The sequence below is a fragment of the Ascaphus truei genome, chromosome 4, assembly GCF_040206685.1.
Source record: "Ascaphus truei isolate aAscTru1 chromosome 4, aAscTru1.hap1, whole genome shotgun sequence".
NCBI classification, from domain to species: domain Eukaryota; kingdom Metazoa; phylum Chordata; class Amphibia; order Anura; family Ascaphidae; genus Ascaphus; species Ascaphus truei.
The window spans coordinates 260,689,664-260,711,601 of NC_134486.1; the positions used below are offsets into that span (position 1 = coordinate 260,689,664).

General features: G+C 45.0%; 1 protein-coding gene across 2 annotated transcripts in view; it reads right to left on the reverse strand.

The window, feature by feature from the left end:
• The window catches only part of SLC2A12 (solute carrier family 2 member 12), a 34,720-nt gene extending 24,219 nt beyond the window's left edge, over positions 1 to 10,501 (reverse strand). For both annotated transcript variants that reach the window (XM_075597371.1, XM_075597370.1), the window contains exon 1: positions 10,202 to 10,501. In XM_075597371.1, coding sequence (XP_075453486.1) covers positions 10,202 to 10,307 — 106 coding nt within the window. In that variant the 5' untranslated portion in view covers positions 10,308 to 10,501. The remainder of the gene's footprint in view (positions 1 to 10,201) is intronic.
• Between the last annotated feature and the right edge of the window lie 11,437 nt (positions 10,502 to 21,938).

Below are 21,938 nucleotides of genomic sequence, written 5' to 3' on the forward strand. Positions count from 1 at the left end.
CAAGCAACAGCTGTTCTATCACCAGTTTTGATTTCATTATGATGGGGTTAGGATTTTACACCCCACCTAGGTATGGATTGCAGAAAATAATTAGAGGATTTCACTATGAAAAATGGGATAATTCATTTTTTTTATTCCATTCATTTTTTGTGGATGGCCGTGTCCATAACATGGCATACATTTACAGCAAATCAAAAGACTCTATGTAATGTTTTCTTAGAGTGATAAAATGTTCCTTGCATTTACCTCTTCATTGTATTACTGTTGCATACTTTATTATTATTGAATTACCTGGCTTTGCCTTTGCTGTGGAACTCTTATGTTTAGCTTTTGATAATAGACAACATGGCTTTAATGGTTTCCCATACTAATCCTTGCAATAACCCAGGATTTGTCAGTTGTTTAACAAAGTAGTAAGAAAAAGAATGGGCAGAAATTAAACAACCCAGTGTAATTGGCTTTTTTTGAAAGACAAAAGTTTGAGTTACCTCCTATTAAAATGTAAGTTTTTACAGTTTTTAGTTTAATTATATCCCATGTAATGCTAATCTTGTTGGGTACCAGTAAGTTCACGAATGATGCAAAATTTGCTGTCTTTTCACAAAAAATAATTGCCAAAAATTCGTCAGACTGTGGAAAAAAATGTTGTCAAGTATTAAAAGTCAATGTGCCCCTCTCTATACAGTATACTGCTATTTACGCAAATTTGTATCATTAAAAATGCACAAACATTGCAGTTTCTTTGCATATTCCAAATTTTGGAAACATTTTTTGTGAATTTTTTGTTTCAAATATTTTTTATTGATTTTTTCAGCATATGAATATTGACAAAATACATCTGCAGTCAGGTGCAGTAATTCGGCTAACAGTGCCCACGCATCGAAAACAGAACAGACTAACATCATCAGTCCAACAATCATCTATCACGACTAATGCAGAGTCTTACATACTGTAGCTTTTGAATAACAGTTGCACTTGGGGTGACAGACAACTAGAAAAGAAAAAATGAAGTAAAAACCAACAGGGAAGGTGGGGGAGGGGGGAGGGAGACAAGGATATTAACCCCTATCTACCCAGTCTGCCACCCGGCCCAGACGGTAGTCTCACAGTGATCTCTTAGCTGATTCTGGTCAATTTTGTTTTGTTCAACCAGAGCTAATAGAAAAGGAAATCCCCTTATCCTGCGCTTCTTGGTCTGATCCTTACGGTCAATTCCCAGGTACTTAGGTCTCTCTCGTCTCTTCTTACTTTTCCAGCCATGGTTCCCACGTTCTGTTGAAATCAGTAAACTGTTTTAGAAAGGCGGTGTGAGGATTCGGGGGTCACGGCAGTCGCAGCGTGACCCCCCCTTACCTCCTATGGCTCCCGCTGCCGTTGGACGTCCTCGCCGCCACTCACACCAAGTTCCCATGGATCTGGGGCTTCCCCGTCATCCCCGACGGGCCACCGCTGCCCTGCAGGCACCCAGCACCCAGGCGGCTGACATTTATCCTGGGTGCGCGCTCTCCGACATTACATAGCATGCGCCAGGCGAAGATAATTTATTCACTGCTCTAGCAGTGAAACCACGCCCCCAACTTTCACACAGGCTGCTACTCAACCCTAAAGCTCCCCACCTGGCTGCCTGTCATAGGAACCAATCCATCACAGCTCCTCGTGTTCCTCCAGGACTGCCCCCACTCCCCATTGGTCAGCCACAGTATATAGTACCTGTCTTACCTCTCTCACATTGCTCGACATAGTCTCTGCTTACGGACGTCTATTCTGGCTTTCCCTTTGCTCTTCGTTATTAAGGTTGCGACCCGGCTTGGTGGACGTTCCTCTCTGGCTCTAGACCCCGGCTCCCACTTCACTTTGCAGCTTCTCTCATTCCTCAACTACAACTTGGACCTCGACCTCCCAGATCTCTCTCTCCCTGACCTTGGCTAACGGTCTCTTCTGTACAGGTACCGGCAAGTATTGCTACACCTATTCACAGCTGGCCTGGCAACGCCAAAACACCACACTCCGGACACGCTCCTTCTGCCGCGGGTGCGTGCACATATACGTCCCCACCTCAGCATAAGGGACGAGTCTGGTCTGCGGGCAGCACCAGCGTAACATTATGTCAAGCCCACAAGATGCAGACCAGACTGACATGGCCTCCATGATGATGGCTATGTATTAACAAGTCCAGGCCCTATCTGATCAAATTGCTCTCCTCACTCAACAGGTACAGGACCTTTCATTTCAGGCACTCCTGTGGCCGCACTGCTGCTGTCGGCAGAACCAGTATCCGCCGCGACCTCAGGCCCGAAGATCCCGGCACCTAAACCGTACGCGGGGGATCCGCACGCCTGTTGCGGTTTTCTCAATGAATGCAAGATCCAGTTTGAGATGGCCCCGCAGCAGTATTCCACTGGTCGTAAGAAAGTGGCATATGTGTACAGCCTACTCACAGGGAATGCGCTGGCATGGGCTTCCCCAATTTGGGAACTACGTCCCGAAATTACCCGCGATTACGCGGCCTTTAGATGAGACTTTCGACAGGTCTTCGATACCCCCGCACGCCAAGAAACTGCCTCCGACTCTTTGCTTGAGCTTTCTCAGGGATGTCGTTCCGTGGCCCAGTACACCTTGGAGTTCAGGACCATAGCAGCTGAGACACGATGAGACCAGGAGGCTTTAGTCTCCATCTTCTGGTGGAGCTTAACGGATTCTGTGAAGAACGAACTCACCTCACAACCCAGTCCAGGGCTTCTGGAGGAACTCATCTCCCAAGCCAATCGAGTGGATCAGCGCCTTCAGGTACGCCGTGCTCAGCGCCAGCATCCCCGATTTATGCCTTTCCGTGCTCCTTGTCCCAGATTCTCTTTAACCACAGGACCTGCCGTCTCCCCGCTGCCCGCTCTGGAGGCTCCAGAACCGATGCAACTCGGAGTCCAACATCCCCGGGCACCGATACGACAATTTCGCCGAGCCGGTGGGTTATGTTACTACTGCGGATCTTCTGAGCATCTGGTCCCTGAATGCCCACTGTGTCTGGGAAATGACCAAGCCCAGTGAGTACGAAGGGGCTCTCCCAGGGTGCCAACTTCCCTTGTCCCCTTCCCAAAAGTGAACTTCCCAAGAAGTTGACCATTCCTGTCTCCCTCTCTGGTCCTACCTTCCGCATTTCCACAGCTGCATTTATCGATTCCGGCGCAGGAGGAAATTTCATTGACCAGACCTTCTCTGAAAAGAACCAGATCCCACTCATTAGGAAGAAATTTCCCGTAGCCTTGGTAGGGATCGACGAACTTCCACCCCCCCCCGGGTTACATCTCCTTGGAAACCTGCCCTCTCACTCTTTTGTCTTCTTCCCACAAGGAGACCCTGACCTTGGATGTTATCCATACTCCTGGAACACCGGTCACCCTTGGCTTACCTTGGTTGTAGCAGCACAATCCGCATATCAATTGGACCTCTCGAGATCCCATAGTCTGGAGGTCAAGGTCAGAGGAGTCATCCCCACCAGCTGTACCTTCACCTCAACTGCTGGCTAATACATCCAATCCCAAGGGAGACTTAGCCGCCCCGTACGCTGATTTTTTGGATGTATTCAGCAAGACTCAATACGAGCTACTACCCCCTCACAGATCATATGATTGTCCGATTTACTTGGTACCTGGATACACTTTGCCCAAATCCAAATCCTACACCCTTTCTCTGCCGGAGACGGAAGCCATGGCCGAATATATTCGCGAGAACTTGAAGCGGGGCTTCATAAGGCATTCAACTTCGCCCGCGGGGGCTGGATTCTTCTTCATTAAGAAGAAGGACGGTACTCTCAGACCGTGTATTAACTATAGGGGAATGAACAGCATCACGGTGAAGAACCGTTACCCACTCCCACTCATCTCTGAACTCTTCGACAGACTTCAAGGTGCTAACCTGTTTACCAAGCTAGACCTCCGCGGGGCATATAATCTCATTCGCATCTGGAAAGCTGACGAATGGAAGACCGTCTTCAACACCCGTAGCGGCAACTACGAATATCTCGTGATGCCCTTCGGCCTATGCAACGCTCCGGAGGTCTTCCAGGACTTTATCAATGACATTTTTCGGGATGTCCTTAACCTTTTTGTTATTGTTTATCTGGACGACATTCTCATTTTTCTAAGAATCTACAGGATCATATCTCCCATAAGAAGTTCGTACTCTCCCGCCTCCGAGAGAACAGCTTGTTTGCCAAGATGGAGAAGTGTCTTTTTCATCAGTCTTCCACCTCTTTTCTTGGGTATATTATTTCCAACAAGGGATTTGCCATGGACCCAAAGAAACTTAAAGCCGTAGTGGACTGGCCACAACCCAATTCCCTCAAATCCATTCATCGGTTTCTAGGGTTTTCCAACTATTACCGGAAATTTATTCGCAATTTTTCCACAATCATCGCTCCGATCACAGCACTAACCCAAAAAGGAGCTGATCCTTCGGCCTGGTCACCTAAGGCAGTCATGGCTTTCAAAACTTTGAAACAAGCGTTTGTCTCCGCTCCCATTCTCCGACACCCGGACACCAATTTTTCTTTTATCCTGGAGGTAGACGTCTTGGACAGCGGGGCCGGCGCAGTACTATCCCAGAGATTTCTCCCCGAGAGAAACTCCACCCTTGTGGGTTTTTCTCTAAGAAGTTTTCTCCAGCTGAGAGGAACTATGATGTGGGCAATAGGGAACTTTTGGCCGTCAAATTGGCCCTTCAGGAATGGAGGCATCTTCTGGAGGGGTCTAAAGAGCCATTCACAATTCTCACGGACCATAAAAATCTTTTGTATATCGAGAGCGCCCGCCGCTTGGGCTCCCGCCAAGCCCGCTGGTCGTTATTTTTCTCTAGGTTTAATTTTATTTTGTCCTACATTCCCGGCACCAAGAACGTCAAGGCGGATGCCCTCTCCAGACAGTATTCTTCTGAAGAGACCGGAGAAAACTACAGAGTCCATCCTTTCCAAGCAAAAGATCCTCGCGGTCACTGCTTTCAAGAATCTGGAAAAGATCAAGTCTCAAGAACACATTCCTAGTTATCTCGAAGTTCCGAAGGTTACTTTGTACGTAGACTCCAAATTTATTCCTGAGATTCTGGATTGGGGGCACGCTTCCCGTTCAGCAGGACATCCGGGATTCAAAAAAACTCTGGACCTCATCCGTCGCACCTTCTGGTGACCCAATATGGCCAAAAACACCCTTGAATTTACTCGAGCCTGTCTGGTATGTGCACGCAATAAGATACCTCGTCAAAAACACCATGGTCTTCTTATACCTTTACCCATTCCGGAGTGCCCCTTGTCCCACATATCCATGGACTTTAGTAGTGGTGGACCGTTTTTCCAAGATGGCACATTTCGTTCCTCTCAAAGATTTAAGCCGATTTAAGCCGATATTTTCTCCAGAGAATTTTTCCGGATCCAGGGCATTCCACATCTATCGTTTCGGGCAGAGGTTCTCAATTTGTTTCCAGATTCTGGAGGACCTTCACCAGAAGACTGGGCATATCTTCTTCTTTTTCTTCAGGATATCGCCCTCAATCTAATGGGCAGACTGAGAGGGTTAATCAATCTCTCGAGAAGTACTTGAGGTGTTTTGTCTCTGATTCGCAGGACGAATTACTTCCCTGGGCTGAGTATGCCTTTAATTCCCCAAGGAATGAATCCACTCATGAGACGTCGTTCTTTATTAATTACGGATTCCATCCGGCTCGCCTGCTCATTTCCAATATCTCCGCTGGAGTACCAGCCGTGGATGAACGCATCACACTATTACAGGACTCTTGGTCCAGGATACAATCGGCGCTGCAAAAGTCCTCCCAGACTTCAAAACTCCAGGCTGACCGTCGTCGCCGACCTGCACCCAGTTACAAGCCAGGGGATAAGGTTTGGTTGTCTACAAGAAATATCCACCTCAAAACCCTGTTCCCTAGATTGGCACCTAGGTTTCTGGGTCCCATTTCCTATCGTGGAGCAGGTAAACCCGGTTGCCTTCCGTCTTCAATTACCTCAAAGCATGAGAATTCCTAAAGTTTTTCACACATCTCTTCTTAAACCGTTGATCTCCAGTCCCCTCTTTCCGGACCACACTCTTAAACCAGATCCAGTGATCATACAGGGCAACGAAGAGTACGAGGTCCAAGCTATAATAGATTCCTGTCTCTCAAGGGGTAAGGTCCAATTCTTGGTCCATTGGAAGGGCTTTGGACCCGAAGAAAGATCTTGGGTACCTCTTAAAGACATTCACGCACCAGGACTTCTCAAACGCTTCCGTAAAAAGTTCCCATTCAAACCGTGGGAGGATCGTCCTGAGGCCGACCCTGAAGGGGGGGTACTGTGAGGATTCGGGGGTCACGGCAGTCGCAGCGTGACCCCCCCTTACCTCCTACGGCTCCCGTTGCCGTGGGACGCCCTCGTCGCCGGTCCCACCAGGTTCCCATGGATCTGGGGCTTCCCCGTCGTCCCTGACAGGCCACTGCTGCCCCGCAGGCACCCCGCACCCAGACGGCTGCCATTTGTCCTGGGCACACGCTCTCCGACATTACAGAGCACGCGCCAGGCGAAGATAATTTATTCACTGCACTAGCAGTGAAACCACGCCCCCAACTTTCACACAGGCTGCTACTCAACCCTAAAGCTCCCCACCTGGCTGCCTGTCATAGGTACCAATCCATCACAGCTCCTCGTGTTCCTCCAGGACTGCCCCCGCTCCCCATTGGTCAGCCACAGTATATAGTACCTGTCTTACCTCTCTCACATTGCTCAACATAGTCTCTGCTTACGGACGTCTATTCTGGCTTTCCCTTTGCTCTTCGTTATTCAGGTTGCAACCCGACTTATCGGACGTTCCTCTGTGGCTCTGGACCCTGGCTCCCACTTGACCTTGCAGCTTCTCTCATCCCTCGACTACAGCTTGGACCTCGACCTCCTGGATCTCTCTCTCCCTGACCTTGGCTAACGGCAACGACTTCTTCTCTTCTGTAACGGTACCGGCAAGTATTGCTACACCTATGCACAGCTGGCCTGGCAACGCCAAAACACCACACTCCGGACACGCTCCTTCTGCTGCGGGTGCGTGCACATATACGTCCCCACCTCAGTATAAGGTACGAGTCTGGTCTGCAGGCAGCACCGGCGTAACAGGCGGTCAATTTCTCCATGGTCATAACCACATTTATTCGCTTCTCTACTGTACATCTGGAGAAGGGGGGCAAGTTTTTTCCAGGCGACCGCTATCGAGCACCTAGTTGCCGTTAATATAAACTAAATCAGCCATCTCAGGGGATGACTTATGTCCTCAACTGGTTTTGCTAATAGATATATTAAGGATTCTACAGGGATTGCCATTTCCGTTGTGTATCCTAATTATCTCTTGAACCATAAGCCAATATTTTTGTATAGCGGGGCAGGTCCACGATATGTGAGCCATATCCCCCTTCTGTCCACAACACCACCAACACAAATCAGGGACCTTGGGATACATCTGCCTCAGCCTATCTGGTGTCAGGTACCAGTGGGATAGTACTATATATATATTCTCTTTTGTCGTGGTGCAGATTGAGGTTTTGGCTGCGTGCTCCAAGATGTCCTCTCAGTCATGTCTATCAATAGTTACTGTATGTTTAAGTCTTCAGCCATTTGAGCATATAGTTATGATCTAGGGTATCTATTGATGCCTCTATCCCAAGGTATATTCTCGTAATTAGTCCCTTCTGATAGATTCCCCTTTGACAGTTTGATTCAAAACTTGAAATTTCAGGGAAGGCGAGGTTCCGGGATATTATGTAGAAAATGTCTTAATTGAAGATATTTGAATAACTGGAGATCTGGAGCCTCATATTTACTACAGAGTTCTTGGAAGCTAAGGAGCTTCCCTTTGTTCAGAAGGTCTGCTATTGTTCCAATGTTTTTAGATTGGAACTGATCGAATTGCTTTGGTTCACAGCTCAGGGGGAAGTATGGGTTATTAAAGAGGGGGGTGAGTTCAGATAAAGGTGAAGTGAGTTTGTATTTTTCTTCTGTTTTGCTCCAAATATTCCATGTGCACCCCATCTGGCCCAATTTGAACATTTTGATATCAGCCTCCTGCCTCCCGGGGGACCATAGAGCCATTGCTAGTGAGGTATCCCTCAAATAGTGGGATTCGACACCCAGCCAGCAAAACAGCCTGGGTCAGCATTCCAAACCACAACCTGCCACAACTGGGCTGCTTGATAATATTTTAATATATCCGGGACCCCCATGCCCCCTCTTGCTCTAGAGGCTTGCATAACTGGCCTTTCCGTCCTAGGTCTTTTGCCCTGCCAAATGAATTGGAATATTTTATTTTGCAGGTTTTTTAACTCTGAGGTCGGTATTAAGATCGGAAGGGTCTGAAAATAATATAACAGTCTAGGTAGTATATTCATCTTGACCAATATTATCCTCCCGATCCAGGAGATCTGGTACTTATCCCACACATGCAGATCTTTCTTGATCTTGGCAAATAAATGGGGGTAATTACAGTGAAAAAGAGAGCCATAGTATCTGGCAATTTTAACTCCCAGATATTTAATATGGGAGGAATTCCACTTGTATTTAAGTACAGTTGTAGTAGTTTAATTTCCTGTGATGGGAGGGTCAAATTCAGAGCTTCTGATTTATCGTTATTCATTTTATATTTCGATATTTTGCTACATTCTGTTAAAAGATACTGGAGTTTGGGCAGGGATGTGTGGGGATTGGATAACGTTAGAATAATATCGTCCGCAAATAAGGAGACTTTATAATCTGTTTTACCTATGCTAATTCCCTGAATATTTGGATTGCTTCTGATATTTGAGGCTAAAGGTTCGATTGACAGGGCAAAAGGAAGAGGGGATAGGGGGAAGCCTTGCCTTGTGCTGTTTTTAATTTTGATTGAGTCCAGGTTGTTTCCCGGAAGTTTGACCAAGGCTGTAGGATTCTGATACAGAGCTCTGACCCTCTCAAGGAAAGGCCCCCCGAATCCAAATCTTTGCATTGTTCTGTCTAAAAATGACCAGTCTATCCTGTTGAATGCTTTTTCGGTGTCTAGACTCAACAGGATAGCCTTGTTCCTGGTGAGATTCACATGCTCTATAATATCAATTATCGAAATAAATCCCTCCTGGTCTATATGGATCAATCTCGGTAATATGGGATTTAGCTTGTTCACGAGAATATTACTGTAGATTTTGAGATCCGTATTAAGTAACGAGATCGGGCAGTAGCTGCCACATTGAAGTGAGTCTCGGCCCTCTTTGTGTATTATAGCTAAATTTGCAACGGCCATTGAGGCTGGAATCGGTTCACCCTCTAAAAAAGAGTTAAAGAGTTCCAGCATAAAAGGGGAAAGAATTGCTAGAATTTTTTTATAATATATATTTGAACGCCCATCAGGACCTGGGGATTTTGCTGCCTTTACATAAAGGCATTTTTTTTTGTGAATTTAAAGAAATGTGTAAAAAAATAATGTGCGTATCAAATTTATGTAAAATTGCACAACACTAGTGCTTGCTATTCATTCTCTTTACTGCATATGTTTGGACAATGGTAGCAGCATAATTAGATCATTTAAAATAACAGAAGGAAAAAAGGGAATCTAGATTGACAATTTGCCTGTATACAAAAGTCAACAAACAGTTGTATCATAGAAGAGAGCAGCATAATATGTATGTAAGGGTTATTTATTGTAGTAGCAACAAGGTGCATAAACAGGACACTATCATTCTAATTTTTGTTGTTGATTTGTTATAATTGATATAGCTTTTCAGGTGAAGGCCTGCAATCCTGAGCAGAGCATCAAATAGCTCACAATATGCAACACAGCTTTCCCGGCATTCATTGCAAAGTTTATTAGATCTGAATCTGCTACACCAACATCTATAACCCATGATGACCATCAAAGTGCATGACCAGCCTAATAAGAGGACACCAGTTTGGGGGCATTTTTACATTGCTCCAGTTTAGTCATTTGCATTTATTTGTGTTCTGAAGACGACAACATACCGTATGTCTTCTGATTGTCAATGTACATTTACCAGTATAGTATTTAAAAATAATAATAATAATAATTATCATTATTATCTGGCCACCTTATGCAAAATACAACCTGCTCACGGAATACATAGCAAAAATAATCAACACAAATCTTATTACCACCAACTATATTCATAGACAAGTTGAAATTCAATCACCTGTTACCTGTTTGTCTTGGGAGTGCACTTGGGCTGCCAATTGTGTCTGCAGCACATACCCTGATGCTCTGTTGCTGTGGGATGAGGTCCTCAGTATTGCTTTCTGGAAGCATTTTCCTTGGGTAAGTATTTGAACCGTTCAAGGTTAAAGTAAAACAGCAGGATTTCTATGGGATGGGTGAACTTCCCTTTACCAATGTAGATATTGATGAGTTCATCTTGCACAGCATGGTTTCATAAGGGCTATCACAGACTACAGGAGTAAAGTGCTGGTCCGTGTGAACAACTTGGTTTCTATTTCAAAATACTTTGCCCTTCAGTGACACAGGCTGCTACTATTCTTAGCAGCCTATTAGGGGCCAGAGGGAGGGACCTAGTCCGGCAGCATATTGTGTTTGCACTGATATAAACAGTTGGAAACATTAAGCATTTGCATGAACTTAACTGCATTCTTTTGTGATTAATTTAGTTGCATGCACCTTTGCATAATACAATCTCCAATACAGGATTTCAAGCTTATTAAATATCAACGCATAAAAGTTTTGCTTTAGGTTATTACTTTCTTTTTTCTAAGCAAAAATGTCGTAGCAGTGAGCTGCTTTAAAATTGGAATGAATAAATCTTTGCTTCCAAACCTTTGGGGCAGTTTATGCTTGTGTAGGGTTGAAAGAACGAGTTCTTCAAGCTTTTTGTTTTTAATGTTACCATAAAGGGATTTCTTCTCACTCTGTATAATGTTGACAGGAGAATGGAAATATTTCGGAAACATATTTTTATCAGACCGTAAACGTATGCACTTAAACAAAAGCAACCTCTGACAAAATTAAGGAAGGGAGCATGACCTTTGGCCTGCGTCGCCATGCAGTGATGTGCTGGTGGAGGAGAATGAGGGAGAGCTTAGTTATTTAAGGGGCTGTTGACCTATCTCATACTCTGAACTCCTCCACAAATGGTTCTCTCGCTGTGATCAGGGATCTGCTGTCAACTGAGCCCATCCCCTCAGTAAAGCTTCTGCAGTAGTATGGGCTCGAAGAAGACATCAGCGAGAGGGGACATCCAGGAGGCGGTGGCATCCTGGAGGTGCGGGGGCTGGAGAGGCCCCTAGAGTGTGGGGGGGGCATCATTACTCTTATGGGGAGGGAGAATCTAGCAAGCCACAAGGGGACAGGGACCCAGCTAGACATGAGAAGGCAGAGGCCAAAGCAGGATCCATGTGAAGAGAGTCCCTAGCTGGGCCCAGAGAGGGAGAGAAGGCATGGGCAGAAAAAAGGCCCATCAGATAGGCCTAGATTACCAAACAGGCCAATGGAAGGGAGAGGCAGAGGTAGAGTGGACCGACCATTGGTTGGTGACCGCAAAGCGGCTGTAACACTGTGCTCACCAAAAACAAGGCAGGATTCCGGTACTGAGGTGGGAATGGGTATAAACACCACCCACAGCCACGGGGGCACATCTGGAGTGTGGATGGTCAGGCAGCCAGGTCAGGATTAGAGAGAGTGGAATGGTCAGGTACTTGCCGAGGTCTGAGGTAGGAGCCGCTAGAATGGTCAGTGTCCGTTTAGCCGTGGTCAGAGATTGGAGCCAGTTGGAGTGTAGAGGTCCATAAGCCGTGGTCAGGATTGGAGAGATGTGGAAGGTCTGAGGTAAGCCGGGTTGGTAAGCCAGAAGTGCGGAGTCCAAATTAATGCCGGGTCATTAAACAGGAGGTCAATTTGTAAGAAGGAGCTAGGAGACAAGGCAAGGGAAGACAAGGAACCAGGAAGTGGGTGAACAGCACTAACTGGAACTATGCTCAGCCAAAGTGCAAGTGGCACGGCTGAGCATATACTGTATGGGTGAGCATGACCAATGAGAGAGGGGGCAGAGTGGAGGCGTGGCCTTTGCGGAGGCACAGATAGGAAGAGAGACACAGGAGACAGGTGGGCATAATCAGGGGAGTTGACACGCAGCTTGGGAGCGGTGCACACATTACACATGTGCTCAACGCGTGACGTTGATGCGCATCGCAAGCAGGGGGTGGAGCCAGACTCTGCAACGTCAGAAAAGCTCCTGCTGGAGCGTGTGCGCGCTGTAAGGACAGCGGGGTTGCTGAGACATCAGGTAAGGGGTTAGTGCACCACGTGTGATGCGCTCCCCGATTCCTTACAGTGGCGAAACCAATGGTGGTTGGACCTGTGCCTGGTTTGCTAGGTTCAGGTATTGGTAGGGTAAACACATTTGTCCAGGCAAAAACCAGGACAAATGTCACGCATGCGCAGTCGGCTCTTGCCGACTGCGCACACACGAAGAGCGCTTGCCAACTGTGCATGCGCGATCAACACTTTCCGGCTGTTCATGCACAATCGGCACTTGACGACTGTGCATGTGCGAATGGCGTTTTCTGGTCGCTCATGTGCGATCGAAGCTTGCTGGTCGTGCATGCACACGAGCAGCCTGGAAGTGCCAATTACGCATGCGCAGTCGGCGAGAGCCATGGGGATCCTAAAACTGGGACAGAACCCAAAAGAAATGGCACATCTGGTCACCCTAGGTATTGACAAAACACTAAACCCCAGCAAGCTCTTTTTGGGAACCCCTGAGCCCCCACAATATATATATATATATATATATATATATATATATATATATGTATATAAGTGTCGAAAAGGAGAGCGATTGAGCGTGGCATATATATACAACAAATGACAGAGAAGCCTAATGCTACATCCAATATGACAAAAATACACAATAAAATACTTATATATTCTCTTGAAAAGGGGTCATTTAGTTTAACCCTTTGGCCAAAGCGTTGTAAGCTTGCGAGCCACGACAAAGCAGACACTGTGACAAAGTACCTTCTTGCTCTGTACCTTTTGTCCAGGGATCAGCACTTTCACACAGCCTTCCAGGTAGAGGAGATAGTCTTCTGACACAGAGGTGAAAAGCTTGGCCTGGTTATTTTGCCATACAAATGCTACAGCAGATAACAGGAATAAATCAAACAAACAAAACAAAAGCCTTTGCTTTTCCTCAGCATAACACAGCTTTTCAGCACACACTTCTCTTGAGAGTAAAACAGCTCTGTCTTGCTCTGTTCAGAGCAGCCTTTTAATCATCTCCCTGCTCAATCAGCTGCTGCAGTCCTGTGAAAGCAGGGAGAGCTAGAAGTCCCGGTCTGGATTCCCTTTGGTATATCTCCAAACCGTGGAGTGGAGCAGAAACCCCGCACTAATTGAGGGCCGTAATATCCCCTTTTCACTACCATTCCCTCATATCTGTCACATATCCTCCCCCCCAGCTCAGACCTAGTGGGGTGAGCGACCGTGCACACCAGTGAATGCATTCTTGACAGGCCATCTGCATTCCCCTGTCTACTGCCTGCCCTGTGTTCCACTGAGAATTTGTAGGGTTGCAGACTTAGAAATCAGCGTGTCACTCTGCTATTTTTCTCCCTATTCTGACTCATCCAGGTTAGGGGTGCGTGGTCTGTCACCAGCCTGAATTTTCTGCCTAACAGGTAGTACTTAAGACTGTCTACTGCCCACTTTATAGCAAGACACTCTTTTTCAACTATGGAATACTTTCTTTCGTGTGGGTTAAGTTTTCTGCTTAGGTACAAGATAGAATGTTCTTCATTCTGGTTCTCTTGTGAGAGGACCGCGCCAAGCCCTACGTCCGACGCATCGGTTTGCAAAATAAATTCCTAGCAAAATCGGGGGTTACTAACACTTTTTGGGCACATATGGCTTCTTTCAATGACCTGAAGGCTTGTTCTAGTTCTGGGGACCATTTTACCATTACTGGAGCTCTTGCCTTTGTCAGATCAGTAAAGGACATGCAAGGGTAGCAAAGTTATAGATAAACCTCCGGTAATATCCAACTAGGCCAAGGAAAGTTCTCACTTGTTTCTTAGTGACTGGCCGGGGCCAATTCCTTATGGCTTCCACTTTAGCCATTTGAGGTTTCACTAACCCTCTACCAATAGAATATCCTAAATATTTGGCTTACTCTAAGCCAATTGTACACTTACTTGGGTTAGCCGTTAACCCCGCAGAGTAAATCGAGTTTAACACTGCTTGTACTTTTGGAAGGTGGGATTCCCAAACTTCCGTGTGTATCACTACATCGTCTAAATATGCAGCTGCATATAATGTATGTGGCCTTAATATTCTGTCCATCATCCTTTGAAAGGTGGCAGGAGCCCCATGCAGACCAAATGGCAACACCTTGTATTGGAAAAGACCATCAGGAGTAGAAAAGGCAGTCTTTTTCTTTGCCTGCTCTGTGAGTGGAACCTGCCAGTAACCCTTGGTCAAATGTAGTGTGGTGAGGTAATGGGCTTTCCCAAGCCTCTCCACTAACTCATCAGCCCTTGGGATGGGGTAGGAATCAAATTTTGAGATAGCATTCAGCATGCGATAATTGTTACAAAACCTTACAGTCCCATCAGGCTTTGATACAAGCACAATAGGGCTGCTCCAGTCACTTTGTGACTCCTCAATCACCCCAAGTTCTAGCATTTTCTTAACCTCTGCTCTAATTGCCTCTCTATGAGCTGCAGGTATTCTTTAAGGCTTAAGATTGACCCCTTTCCCTGGTTCGGTTATAATGTCATGCTTAATAACCCTAGTCCTTCCTGGAACTGCGGAGAATACCCTTTTATTTAATTTAACAAATTATTTGACTTCCCGTGCCTGGTGTATAGACAGGGCCTTTGATATGTTCACTTCTGGATTTGGGGTTTCCCTAGCGGGGGAGGCAATGGTTTCCACAGTAATTAGAACCTCCCTTTCTTTCCAGGGCTTGAGTAAGTTCACATGGTATATTTGTTCAGGCTTTTGTCTGCCTTGCTGTCTCACTTTATAATTTACCTCACCCATTTTTTCAATAACCTCATATGGCCCATGCCATTTTGCCAGAAATGTATTTTCTACTGTGGGGATTAACACTAGGACTCTGTCTCCAGGTTGAAACCTACGGACCCTAGCATTCCTATTATAGCTATTCCGCTGGTTACGTTGGGCCTTTTCCATATGTTCCCGCACTATAGGCATAATGGATAATGGCTGCCATGCGTTCCTGCATTTGGGTTATGTGCTCAATTACACTGCGATGGGGCGTAGTCTCATGTTCCCATGTCTCCTTGGCTATGTCAAGTATCCCCCTAAGGTGTCTACCATACAACAATTCAAATGGTGAAAACCCAGTAGATGCTTGGGGCACTTCTCTAATAGAAAACATTAAATAAGGTAACAGAAAATCCCAGTTTTTTTCCATCCTTATCAATTACTTTCCGCAGCATTGCCATTAGGGTTTTATTGAACCGCTCCACCAAACCATCAGTTTGTGGGTGGTACACAGAGGTTTTTAACTGTTTTATGTGGAGAAGTTTGCAAAACAGAAAGTGAATCCCTGCGCTTCTCCCATAGGGATAGCAATCAATGGGGAATATATATATATATATGTATGGTGTAAATATCTATAAGAAAAAAGGAGACTTTTGGTATACATCCTTTGATCAAATAATGCCAAGCCTGCTAACCACGTCAAGGTAAGTCTCTTTAGCAGGTCCCTACGCTAAATGCATACTAGTGTTATGTGAAATAAGCCCAGAAGGGGTTAAAATATCAAAGCATATGCTTGTATAACCTAGTGCAATTAAAAACTGGTATATACCAGTACAGATACTCACATGTAAGTGAAGTGGAATAAGGGGACCTTGCTAGGAGATTATATACCTAGAAGAGGAGGGGCTGGCCTGCCACAAACTGCTCAATAAGCAGTTGCAGGTGATTGGCTAAATGTATTCAATTACACCATAGTAGTGTTGCCCTCTAGGAGCGTGCTGCTAAGGATTAAAATCGGCCCAACAAATAATGTAAAACAAATATAATCACTGCGCTTCTCCATGTAAAGAGCATGCAGCTAGTGAAGGAAATGGCCATACAAATGTGCAAAACAGAAAGTGAATCCCTGCGCTTCTCCCATAGGGATAGCAATCAATGGGGAATATATATATATATATGTATGGTGTAAATATCTAAAAAGTCTCCTTTTTTCTTATAGATATTTACACCATACATATACAGTATATATATATATTCCCCATTGATTGCTATCCCTATGGGAGAAGCGCAGGGATTCACTTTCTGTTTTGCACATTTGTATGGCCATTTCCTTCACTAGCTGCATGCTCTTTACATGGAGAAGCGCAGTGATTATATTTGTTTTACATTATTTGTTGGGCCGATTTTAATCCTTAGCAGCACGCTCCTACAGGGCAACACTACTATGGTGTAATTGAATATATTTAGCCAATCACCTGCAACTGCTTAATGAGCAGTTTGTGGCAGGCCAGCCCCTCCTCTTCTAGGTATATAATCTCCTAGCAAGGTCCCCTTATTCCACTTCACTTACATGTGAGTATCTGTACTGGTATATACCAGTTTTTAATTGCACTAGGTTATACAAGCATATGCTTTGATATTTTAACCCCTTCTGGGCTTATTTCACATAACACTAGTATGCATTTAGCGTAGGGACCTGCTAAAGGGACTTACCTTGACGTGGTTAGCAGGCTTGGCATTATTTGATCAAAGGATGTATACCAAAAGTCTCCTTTTTTCTTATAGATATTTACACCATACATATATATATATATATTCCCCATTGATTGCTATCCCTATGGGAGAAGCGCAGGGATTCACTTTCTGTTTTGCACATTTGTATGGCCATTTCCTTCACTAGCTGCATGCTCTTTACATGGAGAAGCGCAGTGTTTATATTTGTTTTACATTATTTGTGGAGAAGTTTGCACAACTCCTTGGTTACCCGAGACATGAATGGAGCACCCTGATCTGATAGAATCTCCTTGGGAATCCCCACCCGACTACACATCATCATTAACTCTTTAGCAATAGATTTTGCTGAGTCCTTGCGTATCGGGTCGCATAGTCTAATATCACCAGTATGTACTGATGCCCCTTGGCTGACTTCACTAAAGGGCCAACAAAATCCATAGCAATGCGTTCAAATGGGATTACAATTATTGGTAGGGGTACCAACGGACTACGGTACGCTGGCAAAGGGGCAGTGAGCTGACATTCAGGACACGATGAACAATAATCTATTATTGCTGCCATCACCCCAGGTCAATAAAAACTCCTGAGAATGCGTTCTTTCCTCTTTTCAACCCCTAGGTGACCACCTAGTACATGGCTATGCGCGAGGCTTAACACAGTGCGCTGATACGCTTTTGGCACTAACAACTGTTATACTCTAACAGACTGTTTTTCCTCAAGGCGATACAACAGATCGGTATCCACCTCAAAGTAAGGATAAGGCAAGGTTCTGTCTGGATTAGTAGGGGTTCCATTCTTTACTGAAATGGATTTTTGGGCTACTGAAAAAGTGGGATCAGACCACTGGGCACTCTTAGAGTTACCTGGGCTAACCTCTAAATCAATAAGGTCAATGTCTGGTTCCGGATTATTAGATTGTCCGGCACCACTTTGTTCTGGGTTGTTGCCAACTAGTGCTTTTACAGGGTATGGCTGTTTACTCCCAGACTTATTTGTGCTGTCTAGTTCGTCTCCCAAAATGTCAGCAAATGGGAAATCATCATTACATTCATCTGACAAACTAGTGGCAAGTTTTTCAGCAGCTGGCCATAAATTTCGAAAATGGGGAAAATCTTTACCAATAATCATGTCATGGGCTAATTTTGGTACAAGACCAACTCGCCAATTTACAGAGCCACACTGTGACTCAACCTGTATTTCAGCAGTGGAGTAGTTATGTACATCCCCATGTATACAGGAAATATCAACCTGTTGGGAGTCATCTACCTGAATACCATTTACCAAATCTGGATCTATGAGGGTAACCATACTCCCTTAGTCTAGTAATGCCTGAACCCTATTCCACTCTACCTGCACGGAACACCAAGGGTAACTATTCAGACGGCCATTTTTGTTTGCGGAACACACAGTTTGAGCATTCAGTGAGTAATCATCCTCATTATTACTACCCACATTACATTCCATGGGTTCAACCATTCTGGGACAGTCCTTTGCCATATGTCCAAACTCTCGACATTTAAAACATTTTACAGCATAGTCCCTTATAGGTTCTTCCCGCTTAACAAAGTTCCTTTCTCTTGCGGTTATGTCCCTGGGGTTATAGACCTCAACCTGTTCATCAAAATTCCCCCTTTTCCCTGGAACAGTCTTAGCAATTTTGCTGGGGCTCTGGACCTTCCGGTTCTGAGGCTGCCCTTGGATTGGGGGTTGAAGCCATTCTCCTGCTGCACTGTACCATTCTACCAATGCGACTAACTGGTCAGCTGTTTGGGGATCACTCTGACTGATCCAGCGACGAAGGGCAACAGGTAAGCCTCTCAGAAATCGATCCATCACTAGTTGCTCCACAATGTGGCTGGATGTGTTGATTTCCGGTTGTAACCACTTTCTGGCAAGATGTATTAAGTCAAACATCTGTGATCTTGTGGCTTTATCCAGGTTGTAGGTGCAGGAGTGAAACCTCTGGGCACGGACAGCCGTTGTCACCCCTAGACGCGCCAGGATCTCCTTTTTCAGCTCGCTGTAATCACTGGCTTGAGCCGGTTCCAGATCATAGTATGCTTTCTGGGCCTCCCCACACAGGAACGGTGCTAGCAGACTTGCCCATTCAGCCAAAGGCCATTTTTCTCTCTCAGCCGCCTTCTCAAACGCCATCAGGTAGGCCTCTACATCATCTGCAGCCACCATCTTTTGCAGGTAGTTACTCAGTTCCCAAAAAGTGCTTGCTGGGGTTTTGTTAATTTATTTTCAGCTGTCTCAGATGCTGGAGGTTAGTGGCTCCTCCTTCCGAGGTTTTAAGCCCGCCCCTCCCCACTTCCCAAGTGAGTAGGTCCTTTCATTCTACTGGATACAGATCCAATGGTGGTCTTTCTCCCTCCTAATAGAGGTAAATGAGAATTTTAATCCTAATAGAGATATATTAGTATTTTATCTAGTAGTGTTAGGACTTGCGAACAGGTGTCTGCCTTGTCGTGGCTCGCAAGCTTACAACGCTTTGGCCAAAGGGTTAAACTAAATTACCCTTTTTCAAGAGAATATATAAGTATTTTACTGTGTATTTCTGTCATGTTGGATGAAGCATCAGGCTTCTCTGTCGTTTGTTGTATACATATGCCACGCTCAATCGCTCTCCTTTTTGACAGTTATATACATATATATATATATATATATATATATATATTTTGTGGGGGCTCAGGGGTTCCCAAAAAGGACTTACTGGGGTTTTGTGTTTTGTTAATTTATTTTCAGCTGTCTCAGCTGCTGGAGGTTAGTGGCTCCTCCTTCCCAGGTTTTAAGCCCGCCCTTCCCCACTTCCCAAGTGATTAGGTCCTTTCATTCTACTGGATACAGATCCAATGGTGGTCTTTCTCCCTCCTAATAGAGGTAAATTTTAATCCTAATAGAGATATATATTAGTATTTTATCTGGTAGTGTTAGGACTTGTGAACGGGTGTCTGCCTTGTTGTGGCTCGCAAGCTTACAACGCTTTGGCCAAAAGGTTAAACTAAATGACCCTTTTTCAAGAGAATATATAAGTATTTTACTGTGTATTTTTGTCATATTGGATGTAGCATTGGGCTTCTCTGTCGTTTGTTCTTCACCCTAGGTATTGGGCAATGTGGTTCTGGGGTAGAAGGGGCAGGAGTGGGGGGGGCAGGGTTAATTGAGTCCCTCCAGGAGGTGCTAGCTGGCTCAATTTTCTTGCAGCAGTGGGAGGTTTCCCATCAGGGGTAAAAAAGGAGTGTGAGGTGTTTTGGGTTTAAGTCCCAGGGTCAGTTGAAGTGGCCCCCAGGTGGAGCCGCTGGAGATGGGGAGCATAAGGCGTGAGGTTTCAGTAGTTTCAGGTATAGAGGGGGGTATGTTAGGCATCGCTGGCATTGTAGTAGAGTCCAGCAGTTCAGGGCTGTGGGGAGGGAGGTTAGGAGACCATGTTATTACAGCAAAGCAGGAGGAGGGGACGCTACAATGTCAGACTTTAACTTCAATGAGGGTTACTTATGTCTGGCAGGCCTGCTGGGTTATCATTTACCACAGGCCACTAAAGATGACAATTGGATAGATGATTATATGGAGATAGGGATGTTTTGACTATGTTCTAAGTATTTGTTGGAGAGTGTAGTTAAGGAAGGATACAGAACCGGGGAGAAGAAGGGAAAAGCAGGTACCAAAGACTTTTGGGAAGTGGTTGGAGACGTTCGTCTTAGCAAGATTGATAAACGAGAAGGCTCCCGATAGTTGTTCAGCGGTATCTCTCTCTCAACCCATTTTTCTGGGTATGTATGGCTAAGACATACTTAACATGACCTTATTAGCTGGTACGTTGTCTATTGTTTTTGCATAGAATATTTTTTTTGTTGTATATAGGAATGTTTTGAGAGGTATATATATACATCAATAGGTACTTTACTAAAAATAGGTCTCTCTCTCTCTGGATGGCCAAGACATCCTTAACGTGATGTTATTGGCTGATAATATAATGTTGCGTTACAATAATATTAATAATAATAATAACTTTATTCTCCCAAATGGGATGCAAAGTGCTTCACAATTACAGTATAGTGCGCAGTACGCATCACATAGGAATTTTTACAGGCACAGTTCCTGCCCCAGGGAGCTTATAATCTATGATTTTGGTGCCTGTTGCACAGAGATGTACTTTGGCCATTGCGTTTGCATATACTTTCTGGATACGTGTTAACCACAAGGTAAAATAACGGCTGTTGCTGTTTTAGGTAAAATGACTGACCCTTTAAATTCTATTAAATACATATTATTTATTTATTTATTTATTCATAAAATGTTTTACCAGGAAGTAATACATTGAGAGTTACCTCTCGTTTTCAAGTATGTCCTGGGCATAGAGTTAAGATGACACATAATACATGGTTACAATACATAGTTACATAAGTGAACAGTGTATACATTATATACAAGACATTGCATGCACAGTTAGAGATAATATATATTATAGGCATATGCAACAGTTACAGATCAGATTAAAATGTGAGACAGCTTTAGTTTTGAAAGAACTTACACTGGTGGTGGCAGTTCCAGTAGATTGTTCCAGTTTTGGGGTACACGGTACTGTAAGAGAAGGAGGAGCTGCCGGATACTTTGCTGAATCTTGGGAACATGAACAGTCTTTTGGAGTCAGAGCTCAGATGAAAAGTGTTGCATGTGGCAGGGGTGAGGAGCTTGTTGAGGTAGACGAGTAGCTTGCCCAGAAAGTATTTGAAGAGTCTGAAGCTCAGTCTCAGGGCTACAATGAAAGTTAAATGGTTAGACAACATGTCATAGTTCTGTAGTCTGGACTTGTAACAGGGACATATCACTGTTTGAGATAAACTACATCTAAATCCAGAAGTGTGCTGGATAATTGCACACAGGCAATCAACCAGACTCCACCTGGCTGATTAGGACTCTTAGAAAAAGCCTGATGTGAGAAACAAGAGAGAGATTCCTTAGCTCACAATGGAGCTGACATAAGGAAAAGGAGGGCTGTGTTCTGAGAGCAAGACAAAAGGGGACCAGACCTCTATGCCTGCACCCTCAAGCAGACAATTACCTGGACACCACTGACCTAAAGGACCACCTGTTTTAAGGTACCGCTGAGACTTTGGGGTGATAAGTGGGTAAGGGGCTTCCCCCCGGGCTTCCCCCCCAGCCTTGCAGAGAGGGACTGGG